The following is a 16,478-nucleotide window of genomic DNA, read 5'->3' as shown; positions in this document are numbered from 1 at the left end:
CTAACAACGGTAGTCAAGGGGCGTCACCGAAGTCCCGGCTCTGACTGAGCTGCTCTCAGACGGTAGAGCAGACTGTAGGTGCACCGGTGATTACGTAGCAAAACATAAGGAACTTTCAACAATTCTATTAATAAAGTTTGACTGACTGACTGATCTCAGTATTCCCTAACTATTTGGTGTCGGAAATAACCCACTTTAAACTTAATTGGTCTTAAAAATGCCATTGTGCTGTCATCTGGAAACTAGTGACAGTCCATTCTATTAGTCTGTGGAAACACACGGAGAAACTGGCATAAAGGTGAATGAAAGACCCTCAAAGCTGAACTTCCAGCCTTTTCTGAAATTTCAAGAGCAGAGTCACTGCTAGACAAAGGTGCCAACGGGTGTGCTGCAACTGATTTACAAATGTAGTTGATGGCTCTGGGCGGGCGGTGGAGGGGCGCATTTAGGTTTGTGTATTCTGTCTGCAGCAACGTGCTGTGAGATTCACGGCGGTGAGACACAGACGTTAAAGTCAGTTCTATGAGTAAAGCAGCGTCCCATTTGCCAGTACATTAGCAGCCTGACATTAAAAACTAGTTAAAAATTATTTAGGACACACAGCAGAAAAAAGCTGCACCTCTCCTCCGACTGGACTACCGATCGATCGAAACAATATTTAATTAATAAACGAAGACGAAAGTTGGAGCTTAAATATCTGCTTCAAACTTCAGATCAGGAAATAATCCGCTCTGTTCGCACTGACTGCACTCGTAATGAATTTAACCAGTTTTTATGTCAGGTTTTTTAATATGCGTGTTGACTTCTTTCTAAGATGGCAAAGTGATCAAGTGATCAGGTTTCCTTAATGAGGCTCAGAATGGCTTATTGACATAACAATAGGGGCCATTCAAAGGTAGTCAGGAAATCGTGAATGCAATCATGACTGCCTGAGCAGCGCGGCTCTATCTAGTGGACGGATTGCGCAACTACAGCCGCTGCAGTTTATCAAATAAATTTTATTTATTTTTTATTATGTGCGCCTTATAATCCGGTGCGCCTTATATATGAAATAAATTATAAAACAAACTCATTATTGGGGGTGCGCCTTATAGTCCAGTGCGCCTTATAGTGCGGAAAATACTGTATGTGTGTGTGTGTGTATATATACTGTACATATATACTTTACAGTATGTGTATACTGTACAGTGTACATATATATATATATATATAAGTGCTGTCAGGCGATTAAAAAATGAATCTAATTACAGGATTTGTAATTAATAGTCGCATTTTAATCTCATACCTGCTAAAGGCCCCCAAATAAAGAATTTTAATTCTAGGACATTACAAAATTGTAGTGCATGACTAATCAATAGAATGCACCAAGAAGAGTAGATTTGAAATCCACATTTTTATTGGTTAAGTGTGCTTCATAAATGAAATTCAAAAGAAAAAAGGCCTAGCACATCAGCAAACCAATTAGGCCAGGTGCATTTCTCAAAAATGCAATACAAGTAGTCAAATAAAATAAATAAAAATCAGAAATAATATAAGGCCTGAGTCTCAAATAGGCACATAAGCAAACTCTCAGTCAAAATGAATACCAAAGCTGACTCAATACAGCAATTCAAAATGACTAGTATAACATGCCTCTAAATAAGGCAACTAAATAGCAAGATGCCAACAGGCTTTTCATTTAAGATGGTAGCTAACGTTCATCTGTGTCCTTAACATGGTTTGCATTTAAATGATACGTTAGGCTGGAGCTGCTTCGGCGACATGAAAATTATCTTTTACAAAAGGTGCAAATAATATTATTATTAATAATAATAATGATTATGGATTAGATTTATATAGCGCTTTTCTGGACACTCAAAGACGCTTTACGTCGGATCCATTATTCACTCACTCCTCATTCATACTTGGTGATGGTAAGCTACGTGTGTAGCCACAGTTGCCCTGGGGCAGACTGACGGAGGCGTCTACAGCGCAGATTGGCGGCATAAAATCACTGCGTTTTTGTTGATAATCCCGTCTTTGTTCTTTTTCTAAACAAACTTTCCTCCCAAAGGTCCGAGTGGGCTTGCCTCGCTCTCCCGTGTCACGTCCATCTCTGTTGACAGTCACTCTGCTTTTGACTAGTGGCGTAGGTAGGAAGTGACGTCACTACGGGTCCCTCAATGGTACAAATTTAAAATGCTTGCGCATTGACTTGCCACTCAAGATTAGTTGCGTTAATTTTTATAGCGCGTTAATTTGCAGCGTAATTAATCTAATTAAAGTGTTAAAGTGACCGCCCTGATATATACACTGTACTATATATATATATATGTATATACTGTATGTATTATATGTATATACAGTATGTATGTGTGTGTGTATATATGTGTGCATATATATATATATATATATATATATATAATTTTTAACCTTTATCCAGGTTAGCCTCATTGAGATTAATAATCTCTTTTTCAAGAGGGACCTGGGCCAAGAAGGCAACAAAAAGTCAGACACACATCAGATCATTACAGATAAAAAATAGATTGCAACGTTTTACCGATAAGAGATGTACAGTTAAAATAGACATCAATAAAAACAACAAACAACAAGTGATTTGAGCCATAGGCTATGGGGAGAAACAGTTGCATGTTTCAGCATCTGCCCTACCCTTAACCATTGTTCTAAAAGCATTTAAAGAGATGAGCCCCTGCATTTCATTTTATTCCACACCATATGGGCTGCGAACTGAAACGCTTTTTTACCAGATTAAGTACGAGTCTTTTTTACATTTAGTAAAAACAAGTTTTGTGAGCGAAAACTGTAAGTTGTATTTTTCTGCTGGACAATATATGTACATAAATAGCCTGGGAGCAGTTTCAATATTGCCTTATAAATAAAAACATTCCAGTGACTCAACCTGCGTGGAGTAAGGGATGGCCATCCCACTTTTTGATAAAGAACACAGTGGTGAGTTAGTGATTTGCAGTTTGTCACAAACCTCAAGGCACCATGATATACTGTACAGAGTCCAGCAGACGCAACGAAGCCTTAGAAGCATGCATGTAAAGAATGTCTCCATAATCCACCATAGGAAGAAAAGTAGCAGAAACAAGTATTTTTCTCACCTCAAAAGAAAAACATGATTTATTCCGAAAGTAAAAACCTAACTTAAGTCTGAGCTTTTTCACCAAAGACTCAATATGGGGATGAAAAGTAAGTCCAATAAAACAGACAGAGCATTGAAAAGGCAACTAGCTCAGTCAGGTGCCAGAATAACCGATTTAAATAATCAGTGGCTCTGTATATATTAATGAAGGTGTTCTGTCTCTCTCAGGTATGTGATGGCAACGTCTCAGTTCATGTCATCGAGGGCGACCACCGCAGCTTTCTGGAAGGCGCGGGCGTGGAGTCAATTAGTAACATCATCCACAACTCACTGGCTGAACCTCGTGTGACAGCAAGGGAGGGCTGAGGCTTGACCTGTCCGGACCAAGAAGACCTATTTTTCCACAACATTCTTAAAATGGTCCTCCTCCAATCAGATCAGTGGATGTCACATTTTTTCAGTGAGAAGGTTACAGGACTTTCAACACAGCCTCCTTACTTTCCGTGCCAGTCCGCCCTGATCTCCCAAATGCATCTTGTTTGTCCTTACATCACTTCTTATAGGTAATTGGTCAATTCAACCATTTGATATTCTTCCCGTCTATCAGCATGGTCATGTAAAATATTTGATGAATGCCATCTGTTGTCAATTTTATAGTACGAGTTGGACCAGGTTGTATTCTATCTCATTACGTCACCAGTTTCATGTATCATTTTTTGAATTGTATTATGGGTAGCAGTTAAGGCATTATTCCAATCAGTACTCAGCTATTCATTGGATGATAACCTAACGATTAAACATCTTCATGTAAGCAGTCATCTATAAATGTCTTTTGATGGCAGCAAATGTCCTGAACAGAGTGGAATAGTAAAATGCAGATTATAAGTTCTTATTTTTCCTTGGAAAAACCCTGCATAAAGTTCCACTGAACTCATTGTAATGTGTAATAGTCCATGAGGAATAAAACTCATGTGTCCTTGTTAAATGCTTATTAAAATATTATTAAGGCTATGTAAGTACTATGACATCTTGAACACATTTGAGTTTATCTCACTGGCACAGTCATTAACAATTATTCAGCTATTGCCAGGTGAACAGAAAAATGCACAGTTCATGTTACAAAGTCACTCATCTACAATGTGTGTATATATACAGTAGTGCCTATTTGTTTAAACCATGTTTGTAATAACTCTCTGAAACTCAACATCCCTCATTCAAATGTGTTGTCTTGATGCTTTCATTAACTCGCGTGCATCCAGACAGTAGGGTTTAGTTCCATGTTCCACCATGTTCATTATTGGAACAACTGAACATTCAGCTATGTGATAGATGATCTAGGGAAGGCATAACGTAGTGCTCAAAACGACAATGCCTAAAGAAAGTCATCAGCTGAACTTGATGTTTCCATTACTTTTAAGTTTAGTAGTGGCTCAGCTCCAGACCTCGAAGTGGACTGTTAAGGCAAAAAAAAAACCCTAGTCAGTTGCTCTTCAATATTGTTTAAGTGTTACCAAAATAAAAGTGTGTTTTTTGGTAATACAGTAATCCCTCGCTTATTTGCGCTTCAAGATGCACGACTTCACTGCGTCGCGGATTTTTTGTGGGTCATCACGTGATAATATACACGCATGGTATTGGCCGACAGCATCCAGAAGTGCGCTGCGTTCTGAGACTCATGGATTGCATTGCACTTCTGTGTACTAAAACACTTTTCTTTGATACAAAAGTGTTTTTAAACAGTCTAAAAGAGTGTGGGAAATGGTAATACAGATGTAAGGCGGTTTAATATAAGTATAGGGAGGGTTCATCGTCCACTTCTCCATTCGTCTTTTCGCTTCAGGGGTCGCCACAGTGAATCAGTTGCTTCCATCTAACTCTGTCTTCTGCATCCTAAGTATAAGGAGGGTTCATAAATGTTTAAATTACAGTAAAGTTTGTCGCAATATTGAATTTTGTTATGCATTAACCATGAGTAACGAGGGATTACTGAACTGTCATCAAATCACCATTCATATAAGGAGTTGTAGTGATAACCTGAGACGCGACTGGCAGTTTCAATCTGCCTCGGAGTCTGAATGGTTGCTTCCGTCTAGATCCCGGGTTGTCCAGTTCCAGTAGGGAAAAAGCTAACCTCACCCCTGAGACCTCAGACCTGGTCTATGAAGGGTCAGGTGACTGGAAGTAAATGACTTCATTGGAATGACAAAGAAGTAACAGTATAGTATGCTCCTGTTATATTTCTAATATGTGTGGACTAATAAAGGCATCTATATAAGTGCTTTGATGATGGTGTTTACATTGAATATCAATACATTTTATTGAGATACCTGATTTATAAATTGATTTTTCTGTTGTATATGTAACATATTACTCTAGATACAGTCCTCCTCCTCTTTTGACTTTTCCCTTCAGTGGTCTCCACAGTGAATCAGTTGCCTCCACCTAACCCTGTCTTCTGCATCCCCTTGTCTCACACCAACTACCTTCGTGTCCTCTTTGGTCTTCCTCTAGGCGTCCTGCCTGGCAGTTCAAAACAAAGCATCCAACTCTAGATACTCTGAAGACTATCAACCATATTTTTAATTGATATAATTTAATTTGTTGACTTTTAAGTGGCCGCATGGTTGCACTGGCGATGTACCTGGGGCATACCTTGCCTTTCGCCTGTAGCCAGCTGGGATAGGCTCCAGCAAAATCTGCAAGTTGAAAACGCGGCTGAAAATGACATGATTATGGTTGTCTTCAAGAAAATGGATGTATATTTTCTCATTTGTGTGCGTACTTGCATGGGACGCACGAACGTCAGACAGCATGCGTACCTGGGACTCAAACTTTAGTCTTGTTGAATGGAAGTTCATTTATTCGCAATTTTTCCATTTCTCCACTTTAATTCCGAACCAATAAATCGCCCTGATGTTTCTCATCTCGAGACTTACCTGCCTGATTTTGCCTTACTAAAATCGACCAAATGGCAACACATCTGCTCGTTTGACACGCTGCAAGCGAGAGCGAGGAGTTCGTTAGACCCTCCAGAGCAAGCATAAACTGTCGCTTATGCCTGATTATCACCACGCCTCCAAAAAAGATGCAAAAGTTGGAGAAAAACCAAGTGACAATGAGTGCTTTCTTGAATAAAAAAACATCAAAAGTTAATGAAAAAGATAGAGCCTTCTCTACACATACTGAATTACTTAGATATTACTGTACTGCAATGTCAGGTTGGTTGCAGTGTCCACAGGAAAATATATGAATTAAAGCAAATGTGAAAAAAACAACTGACATCTTTATTTCTAAGACTTTTTTTAAATTATTACCAGGCTTTAATATTTTGATAAAACCAGTACATAATTTTACTTTTTTTTTCTTTTAAAGTTATGACATCAATAGAATCGTTCAAATTAAGTTTTTGTTTTTATATTGTACAATTGGCAAAACTCAATCGTCGCATAAGCTTTTAATGTATATTGTTATTTTGGGATGCATAAACGTCATGTTGGGATGCACAAATTTTTCTTGAAGCTCATCCCAGGGATGCACTTCCTTGAGGTAAAATTAATTTTGGATGTTTAATAAAATTAATAGAATAAATCATTTATCTTCTGCCGCTTTATCCGCCGTAGCGGGTCACAGGAAGCTGGAGCCTATCTCAGCTGGCATAGGGTGTGAGGCGAGGGCACTCTGGGCACAACGCCAGTGCACCGCGGAGCCGCAGACAGAAAACAAAAATATCACAAAAGCAAGATCACTGTGTTTGTCAGAAATAGTGTATATTGTTTTCTAAAAAGTCCTATAATTTTTTTGACTGCCACACCATGCTGCTAATGACAGTAACCTTTAGTTTGTTCCTGCCCCTGCCCACTTTGCCTGACAAAATATTCTGAAGAGTTAGAAAACGTAATACTTCATGAAAAAGGTAGCATTTTTAGGTATTGTGCATGAGCACAAATCATTTCAATGCTAAGCAGGCGTGTGTTGTACCATTCTCGATCTAAATTATTAATGGCTTCATACTGTAAGTCCCAAAGGAATCTATTGATAAAATCATCTATAAGCAGTCTTCTAATAGCAGGGTGTGATAAAGGCCAGGATTCTAGTAGCAGTTTCTTAATAAAGGTCATCAAAATGAGCTGAAATACCATTTTTCTGAAAGTAAGTAATCTTTGAAGAACTCAGCTGAAAACAGCCTCGTTAGCGGCAGTGACTACAAAACAAGACCTTGATTTTCACTAAAGATGACATGAAAATAACTTGAAATACAGGTTTTGATGCAGTAGTAGCTCAGTCCACGAGGTCTTGTACTGGGGACTGGAAGTCGCTGGTTCAAGGTCCGATGTGGAACAAATCATTTGGACTGCGAACTGGCAGTGGGAGGTGTCAGTTCACCTCCAGAGCAATGCCTAGGTGCCCTTCAGCAAGGTACCACCAAGAATTGGTTCATATAGTAACAGTGTCTTGGTAAAATAAGTGATTACTGAGTAAAACTGATGTTTTCAGACAGAAAACAGGTCAAATGGCAATTCAGTTGAAACCAACAGCCTAACAACAACCAACCATGAGGCCTGATCTATAAGGATTATGAGTATTTAATCATGAGAAAAGTATTTAATTGTTGAATACAGAAAATGAATTAATACTTTTCTTTTTTAAATTTTATATACTGATTTTAATCCCCTCAGGGAAATTAGTGGCACACTAGTTAGTTGCAATCAAGTATATACTGTTTGTGTGTATATATATGTATGTACTGGCCCTGAACACACAAACACACACAAGGGGCCTGTACGCATGAAGGAGAGGTAGAGTGGTGGGAAGCTTCTTTGTGGTGCGCCCAAACGAGCAACTTCTAAGGGGAATGACTCCTTGCTCAAGGACACCTCGGTAGTTCTCCAGAGGTGAGCTGACACCTTCCACTGGCTGGCTGGCTATATTAATCCTGGAAGAAATTGCACAAAACAAGAAAACATGAAGAAACATGAAAACAAGTGTTCTCATTTGAAAACTCACATGTTAAGATAAATGCAGGAAATCTGCGTTACACATCATTTTCAGGTGCTTTTGAGTGAGAAGAGCATTTTGGACTATGTTTCTATGGGATTCTGAAAAGAAGTGCTTTGACTTCATGACAGAAACCTCAAAAACGACTGATTAGTTTAAAATTCACATTTTAAGATATATGCAGAAAACCTGCGTTACACATCATTTCCAGGTGGTTTTGAGTGAGAATAGGATTTTGGGACTACGTTTGGACTAGTTTCACTCTGAAAATAAGTGTTTGACTCCGTCAGCTTTTTCAGTCCGAAACCTCTCAATAACGAATGATGTCAGCTGGTGATGTGAAGTACATGTTAAGATACAGTATGTGCAAGAAATGTGCATTAGAAGTCAATTTTATGTGGTTTTGAGTGAGTATAGCATTTATGAACAGGTCTGGACAGATTTGACTTTGATAGGAGTGTTTGACTTCATTTCAGCTTTTCAGTCATAAACTGCTCCAAAACTACTGTTCTCTTCTGAAAACTGGCATATTAAGATATAGGCAGAAAACCTGCGATAAGGGTAATTTTCATGTGATTTTGAATGAGACTAGCATTTTGGAAGATGTTTGGCACTGTGAATAAAACTTTTTTTCATTTCAGCTTTTTCAGTCAGAAAATGCTCCAAAACGACTGTTCTCATCTAGAAAAAGATATATGCAGGAAACATGTGTTACGGGTGGAGGTATGTGGTGTTATGTTTCCCCTTGGTTTGTGTTTGTGTTCACTGATCAGTCCCTCTCGATAGGTTTCACCTTTGTGATCAACAGAGGCCTTCACAGCTGAAACCAGTTCATCATCAATCAAGAACTCACCATTCATCTCTCCCCTGGTTCTCTATATAGGTTTAGTTGTTTGCTTTGTGGAGAGAGCTGGCAGCTCTCATTTTTGGCTTATGTTGTTATCTTGTTTCCCAGTCCTTGTTAGTCTTTGTTACAGACCTTGTTACAGTTTTGTTATAGTTGCTCTTGACCATGTGTTTGCCCTTGTTTGATATGTTCTAACTTTGTTATTTTTTTCTCTTCCTTAGACGGAGCAAGAGCCAAGGACTTAAATATCTATAATGCATTCCAGATACACAATATTACGAATTCTCTCCAAACATTGTTCACAAATCTGTCTAAATGTGTGATAGTGACCACTTCTGCTTTGCTGAGATAATCCATCCCACCTCACAGGTGTGCCACATCAAGATGCTGATCTGATATCATGATTAGTGCACAGGTGTACCTTATACTGCCCACAATAAAAGGCCACTCTGAAATGTGCAGTTTTGTCTCACAGCAAAATGCCATAGATGCCACAAGCATTGAGGGAGCGTGCAATTGGCATGCTGACAGCATGAATGTCAACCAGATCTGTTGCTCATGCATTTCTCCACCATAAGCCGTCTTCCAAAGGCGTTTCAGAGAATATGGCAGTACATCCAACCAGCCTCACAACCGCAGACCAAACCAGCCCAGGACCTTCACATCCAGCAGGTTCACCTCGTCTAGGACCAGCCACTCAGACAGCTGCTGAAAACAATTGGTTTGCATAACCAAATATCCATCCATCTTCCACCGTTTATCCGGAATCGGGTCGCGGGCATAACCAAATAATTTCTGGACAAACTGTTAGAAACCATCTCAGGGAAGCTCAGCTGCATGCTCGTCATGCTCATAGGGGTCTTAATCTGACTCCAGATTGTCGTCGTAACAGACTTTAGTGGGCAAATGCTCACATTCGATTGCGTCTAGCACATTGGAGAGGTGTTCTCTTCAAGGATGAATCTCGGTTTACATTGTTCAGGCAGACAGCGTGTGTGGCGTCGTGTGGGTGAGGGCTTTGCTGATGTCAATGTTGTGGATCGAGTGGCCCATGGTGGTGATGGGGTTATGGTATGGACAGGCATCTGTTATGGACAAAGAACACATGTGCATTTTATTGATGGCATTTTGATTTTTGAGATACGGTGATGAGATCCTGAGGTCCATTATTGTGCCATACATCCATGAACATCACCTCGTGTTTCAGCAAGATAATACACGATAATGCAGCTAATGTTGCAAGGATCTGTACACAATTCTTGGAAGCTGAAAATGTCCCAGTTCTTGCATGGCCAGCATACTCACTGGACATGTTACCCATTGAGCATGTTTGGGATGTGCTTGACCGGCGTATACGACAGCGTGTACCAGTTCCCACTAATATTCAGCAACTCGCACAGCCATTGAAGAGGAGTGGACCAACATTCCACAGGCCACAATTGACAATCTGATAAACTCAATGCGAAGAAGATGTGTTGCATTGCATGAGGTAAATGGTGGTTGGACCAGATACTGACTGGTTCTGAGTCCCCAGACCCCCAATCAAGAAAAAAAACAAACTGCACATTTCAGGGTGGCCTTTTATAGTGGGCAGTATAAGGTACACTTGTGCTGTAATCATGATGTCAGATCAGCATGTTGATATGGCACACCTGTGAGGTGGGATGATCTCAGCAAAGCAGAAGTGGTCACTATCATACATTTAGACAGATTTGTGAACAATAGTTCAGAGAAATGTTAATATTGTGTATCTGGAATGAATTGTAGATATTTAAGTCCATCTCATGAAAAATGGGAGCAAAAACAAAAGTGTTTCGCTTATATTTTTGTTGAGTATATTATACAGATGGATAACAGTTTGTTGTAGTGTGAACATACTATACAGGTTTAAGTAATGGGGACATATTTTACAGATGGGTGAAAGATGTGTGGAGATGCGTGAAGGGGGGGGGGCAGAGTTCAGAAGGGAAAAACAGCTCTGGGGAAAAAGCTGTTCCTCAAGCCTGCTGGTTCTGGTCTGGAGGTTCCTGAAGCGCCTGCCGGAGTGCAGAAGGACAAACAGTCTGTGGACAGGGCGGGAGGAGTCTTTGAGGATGCTGCGAGCTCGACGTAAACAGCGTTTCCTCTGGACGTCCTTCAGTGACTGGTAGTGGAGTCCCTATGATGCGTTGGGCGGTTTTCACCACCCGCTGAAGCATCTTGCGGTCTGCGACAGAGCAATTCCCAGTGACACAGCTGGTCAGGGGCGCTCTCAATCTCACATCGGTAGAAGTTCACCAATATGGCTTAGTCAGAAAGCCAGTAACAGAGGGAGGTGCTATGCCCAGATCACCAAGTTCAATGATTAACTTGGAGGGGACGGTAGTGTTAAATGCGGAGCTAAAGTCAATAAACAATATCCGTGTGTTACTGTCCAGGTGTGTGAGCACAGAGTGCTCATATGTAAACATGTGAATTTTCAGCTGAAAACAGATGTTGGGGAGGAGTTTCTCACTAATATAGCTGAAATGAAGTCAAACACTTGTTATCACAGTGAATGCAGTCCAAAATTGCTCAACTAAAACTGACATGAAAATGACCCGTAACACATTTCCTTTATATGTCAAAATATGTGACTTTCAGCTGAAATCAGTTGTTTTGCAGCTCATTCGGACTAATCCAGCTGAAATGAATTCAAACTTCTGTTTTGAGAGTGAAATCAGTCCAAACACGTTTAACAATGCTAATCTCACTCAAAGTGACATAAAAATGACTTGTAACACAGGTTTCCTGCATACTGTATATCTCAACACATGAGGATTCAACTTGAAGCGGAGTCCGACCTACTAGCTCCGCAGCACGTTCGTTAGATAATCAGGGCATACAGATGACTCCTGAGACAATGGTTGGAAGTTCATGGTACTTTACTTACAGAAATCTGGGTCGTTCTCCAATATTACAGAACAATGGTGAATGCGGTATGAGAAGGACAAGTTCTCATCTCAAGACAATGTTGAGGACAGGCATGATGTTACATGACTCTTTTACATGGAATCAATTACGGTAATTAAAAACAAACGGTGAAGGGACAGTGTTACAGACAAATGGTGAATGCATGATAACCCCAATGTCCATTAAGTACATCAATCAAAGACTAGGAAACTAACGTTATTTAGCAAGTGTTTGCGGTGGGGGTTTCGTTTAATTTAAGGACAGGAGACAGTGTATATAATACAAGCTATTTATTTGTCAATTCAAATCATGTATATATTGAGTAGCAGTAAAATAATATTCACAGGTTGAGTATGAGTCCAATAATATCATCGATGATATTGACAGACAGACAGGTTCAACAAATACTTATCTAAGCATGATGAGAGCTCTGGAGACGATGAAAAAGTCTTCCGATGTGCTGTTACAGAATATTCTGGGTACAGGAAAAAACTTCAAGTACAAACTAGGAAATGGATCACATATCATTATATACTCTAAAGGCGTGACGAGGGGGAGGTATTAACCTCGGCCCATCTGCTTTCAACCAGTTCTTTACGGGCTTTCAGTTGGTACGTCATGACCTCCAGATGTTACCAAAAATATCAAGTCGACAGTTTCACGAAACTATTTGATGACATAATATAATCAGTCACGCGAACCCTGTGAGGACATATCTGCTGCAAACATTCTTTGGATGACCCTGTGCAGAAACATTCATTCTAATTTCAAGTACAGTATATGAAATGATCTGGCCAGCTGCTTCTGATGTGAACAGTATTTCCTATGAAATAAACCTCAGAAATAAGCCAGAACAACAACCCTGGAGAACAAACCTAAAGGTGAAAATATGATCAAAGGGTTTAAATGCAAGTCCCTTGAAAAAAAACAATAAACCTAGAATTTCTTCAAACTACAAATGGTCGTTTTAGACGCGTTTCTGACTAAATAGCTGAAATCAAGTCAAACTTGATGTCAGACTGAAATAAGTGGAAAATTGTTCAACGCTGCTATTGTCACTCACAATGACAAGAAAATGACTTGTAAGACATGTTACCTGCATATAGTGTATCTCAACACGTGAGGTTTTAGCTTAAACATCATTACTTCTTTGCATTTCGGCTTTTCCCTTCAGGGGTCGCCACAGCGAATCAGTTGCCTCCATCCACACCAGGATGTCTTCTGCATCGTCTTCTCTTACACCAACTACCTTCATATCCTCTTTCACAACATCCATAAACCTCCTCTTTGATCCTCCTATAGGCCTCCAGCCTGGAAGTTCAAAACTCGGCATCTTTCTACCAATATATTCACTATCTTACCTCTGGACATGTCCAAACCATCTCAGTCTGGCCTCTCTGACTTTATCTCCAAAACCTCTAACATGTGCTGTCCCTCTGATGTACTCATTCCTGATCCTATCCTTCCTGGTCACTCCCAGAGAGAACCTCAGCATCTTCATCTCTGCTACCTCCAGCTCTGTCTCCTGTCTTTTCTTCAGTCACACTGTCTCTAGACCAAACAACATCGCTGGTCTCACCACAGTTTTGTACACCTTTCCTTTCATTTTAGCTGAAACTCTTCTATCACACATCACACCTGACACTTTCCTCCACCCGTTCCATCCTGCCTGTACACGCTTCTTCACCTCTTTTCCACACTCTCCATTGCTCTGGACTGTTGAGCCTAAGTACTTAAAATCTTCCACCTTCTTGATCTTATCCTTATACCAATATATTCACTATCCTCGGACATGCTCCAACTGTCTCAGTCTGGCCTCTCTGACTTTGTCTCCAAACTTGGCCTCTGACTTTTTCAGAGAAAAACTACTGTTTAAGACGTGTTTTTGACTGAAATAGCTGCAATGAGGTCAAACTGTTGATTTCAGACTGAGACAAATGGAAACAGGTTAAACGTTGCCATTGTTTACTCAATTTGACATAAAAAAGTCTTGAAACACCGGTTTCCTGAATAGATCTTAGCACGTGAAGTTTCACCTATAAACAGTCTTAAACGACTGTTTATAGTTATATATAAAGTTTAGTTTATATATAGTTTATTATAATGTGTTTCTGCCTGAAACAGTTGCAATGAAATCACCTTGTTGATTTCATAATGAAAAAAGTGGAAGGCGCAGCCTCTGGCTCTTCAGGCTTCTCCGGTTGTTGACAACGGTGAGTAGAGGGTGGCTGACATTGTCCATGATGTCCAGCAGTTTGTCCAAGGTTCTCTTCTCTGCCACCGTTGCCAGAGGGTCCAGCTTCATCCCAACCACTGAGCTGGCGCGCCTGATCAGCTTCTCCAGCGCTGAAAGATCCGCCTTGGTCACGCTCCCTCCCCAACACACTACAAGCATACGACCGGACGCTGGCGACCACAGACTGATCTACAGCAGCTACCTGCAGATGCTGGATGCCCTCAGCCTCCTTAGAAAGTACATCCTTGCTCTGTGGTTTCTTGTACAGCTGCCTCGTGTGCCTCGAGGAGGGCTTGCAGGTGAAAGACTGGAGGAGGGAGGAGAGGGGGGAGCTAGGATAGGTGGAGGTGGGATTGAGGGAGGTAGGATAGAGTGTTGGATGGGGAGAGGAGGAGTACTCGTGGGAAGGGAGGCTGAGGGGGGCTGCTCCGCTGCTGCAGAGGGGGAGTCGGTAGGTTTGGAAGAGGGATGGTGGGGGGGGCTCCCTTGTACCTACAGATGTGTGGAGGCTGTGGGGGGAGGTTGAATGAGAGGAGGGGGGGCTGGGGGGAGGGAGAGGGGTGGGGAGTGGAGAGGGGCCACTTCGCTGCTGTGGAGGGGGGAGGGAGGCCATGGGATAGGGGTGAGGCTGGTGAGCTGCTGCTGAGGTTGCGAGAGTGGAGGGTGATAGGGGGTGCTGGGGGGGGGGGTTTAACCTATTGAAGAACTTGTTCAGGACGGTGGCTCTCTGCACCCGCCTCTGTTCTAGTTAGAAAATTACATGTAACACAGGTGTCCTGCATATCTGAAGATGTGAATGTTCTACTGACTGAATAGCTGAAATAAAGCATTTTTGGACTGAAAAAGATGATACGAAATCAAACTTGATTTCACACTGAAAACAGTGGCAAAACGTTCAAAAGTGCTAATCCCACTGAAAGTGACACATTAATGACTGATAACACAGGCTTCCTTGCATGTATCTCAACATGTGAGGTTTCAACTTGAGTTATTTTAAACAAGTTTCTAAATAAAACTGAAATGAAATCAAGCTGCTGTTTTCGGACTTAAACCAGGCCAAACCTGTTCAACAATGCTACTGTCACTCAAAATGACAAGAAAATGATTTGTAACACAGGTGTTCTGCTGAAAATAGATGTTTTGGAGCAGTTTGTGACAGAAATAGCTGAAATGAAGTCCAACAGTTATCAGAGTGAAAGCAGTCCACAATTGCTCAACAATGATCTTGTCACAAAAACTGAAATGAAAATGACTTGTACATACGTTTCTTTCATACATGTGACTTTTCAGCTGATAGTAGTCGTTTTGGAGCTGTTTTGGACTAAAACAACTGAAATGAAATCAAACTGTTGAATATGGCCATATTCTTCGAGATCAACCAAACTCATCCCTTTTTCATGTTTTTCTCTTATCTCTTGCTTTGTATGGACAAAATAACTATTTCTTCTTTTCTTTTCCTCTTTTCTCCATCACTTGTTTGGGTTCCATAGTAAATAGTCTAAAAGTTAATATATTTACGTAAAAATGTCAGAACACCTCATGGGTCAAGGGCCGAATGACGAGGATGTTGCATAGACACCTATCTAGCCACACACAGGTCCCTCTTAGTCAATGGGATGCCAGGAAGATGCTAGGTAATAGTCGATGGTATAAGAATGTTGCGTTCAGGAAACTGTATTTTTACCTTTCGTATCCTGAAATTTCTTCCGTAACGAGCTGTTTTGTGAAAAACTTTAATAAATAGGTTCGTAGGAGGTGGGTACACAGAAAACTCACTCACACAATGAATCAAGCCACTCCTCTAGGGCTATAATGAATGTGTGATTTATTACACGCAGAGAATAGAAATACTAAGAAACAATAAGTACAAACAAACAAACAAACAATAAGTCAAAAGACCTCTATGATGCTAGACCAAATGTGTCGTTTAGTCCCCGCAGCGCATAGCAATGCAAACAAACAATTCTATGATGCTAGAATAAACTTGTAGTTTAATTCCCCACAGAGCACAGAAACAATTCTATGATGCTAGAATAAACTTGTAGTTTAATTCCCCACAGAGCACAGAAACAATTCTATGATGCTAGAATAAACTTGTAGTTTAATTCCCCACAGAGCACAGAAACAAGTCTATGATGCTAGAATAAACTTGTAGTTTAATTCCCCACAGAGCACAGAAACAATTCTATGATGCTAGAATAAACTTGTAGTTTAATTCCCCACAGAGCACAGAAACAATTCTATGATGCTAGAATAAACTTGTAGTTTAATTCCCCACAGAGCACAGAAACAAACAAATAGTTGGTTGAGCTAAGGCAATATATGGTGGCATTCCAAATATGCTTGGCCTCTTACCTTGACACAGGGAAGGAGAGCCTACA

At 40.5% G+C, this 16,478-nt stretch overlaps 1 protein-coding gene across 2 annotated transcripts in view; it reads left to right on the top strand.

The window, feature by feature from the left end:
- Window positions 1–5,366, top strand: part of fasn (fatty acid synthase) — a 64,446-nt gene extending 59,080 nt beyond the window's left edge. For both annotated transcript variants that reach the window (XM_068343579.1, XM_068343578.1), the window contains exon 42: window positions 3,317–5,366. In XM_068343579.1, coding sequence (XP_068199680.1) covers window positions 3,317–3,454 — 138 coding nt within the window. In that variant the 3' untranslated portion in view covers window positions 3,455–5,366. The remainder of the gene's footprint in view (window positions 1–3,316) is intronic.
- Window positions 5,367–16,478: the final 11,112 nt, after the last annotated feature.

This window comes from Antennarius striatus, chromosome 20 (assembly GCF_040054535.1).
Source record: "Antennarius striatus isolate MH-2024 chromosome 20, ASM4005453v1, whole genome shotgun sequence".
NCBI classification, from domain to species: Eukaryota; Metazoa; Chordata; class Actinopteri; order Lophiiformes; family Antennariidae; genus Antennarius; species Antennarius striatus.
Note: the sequence above shows the minus strand (reverse complement) of the source record. Positions and strands in the feature narration are given on the sequence as shown.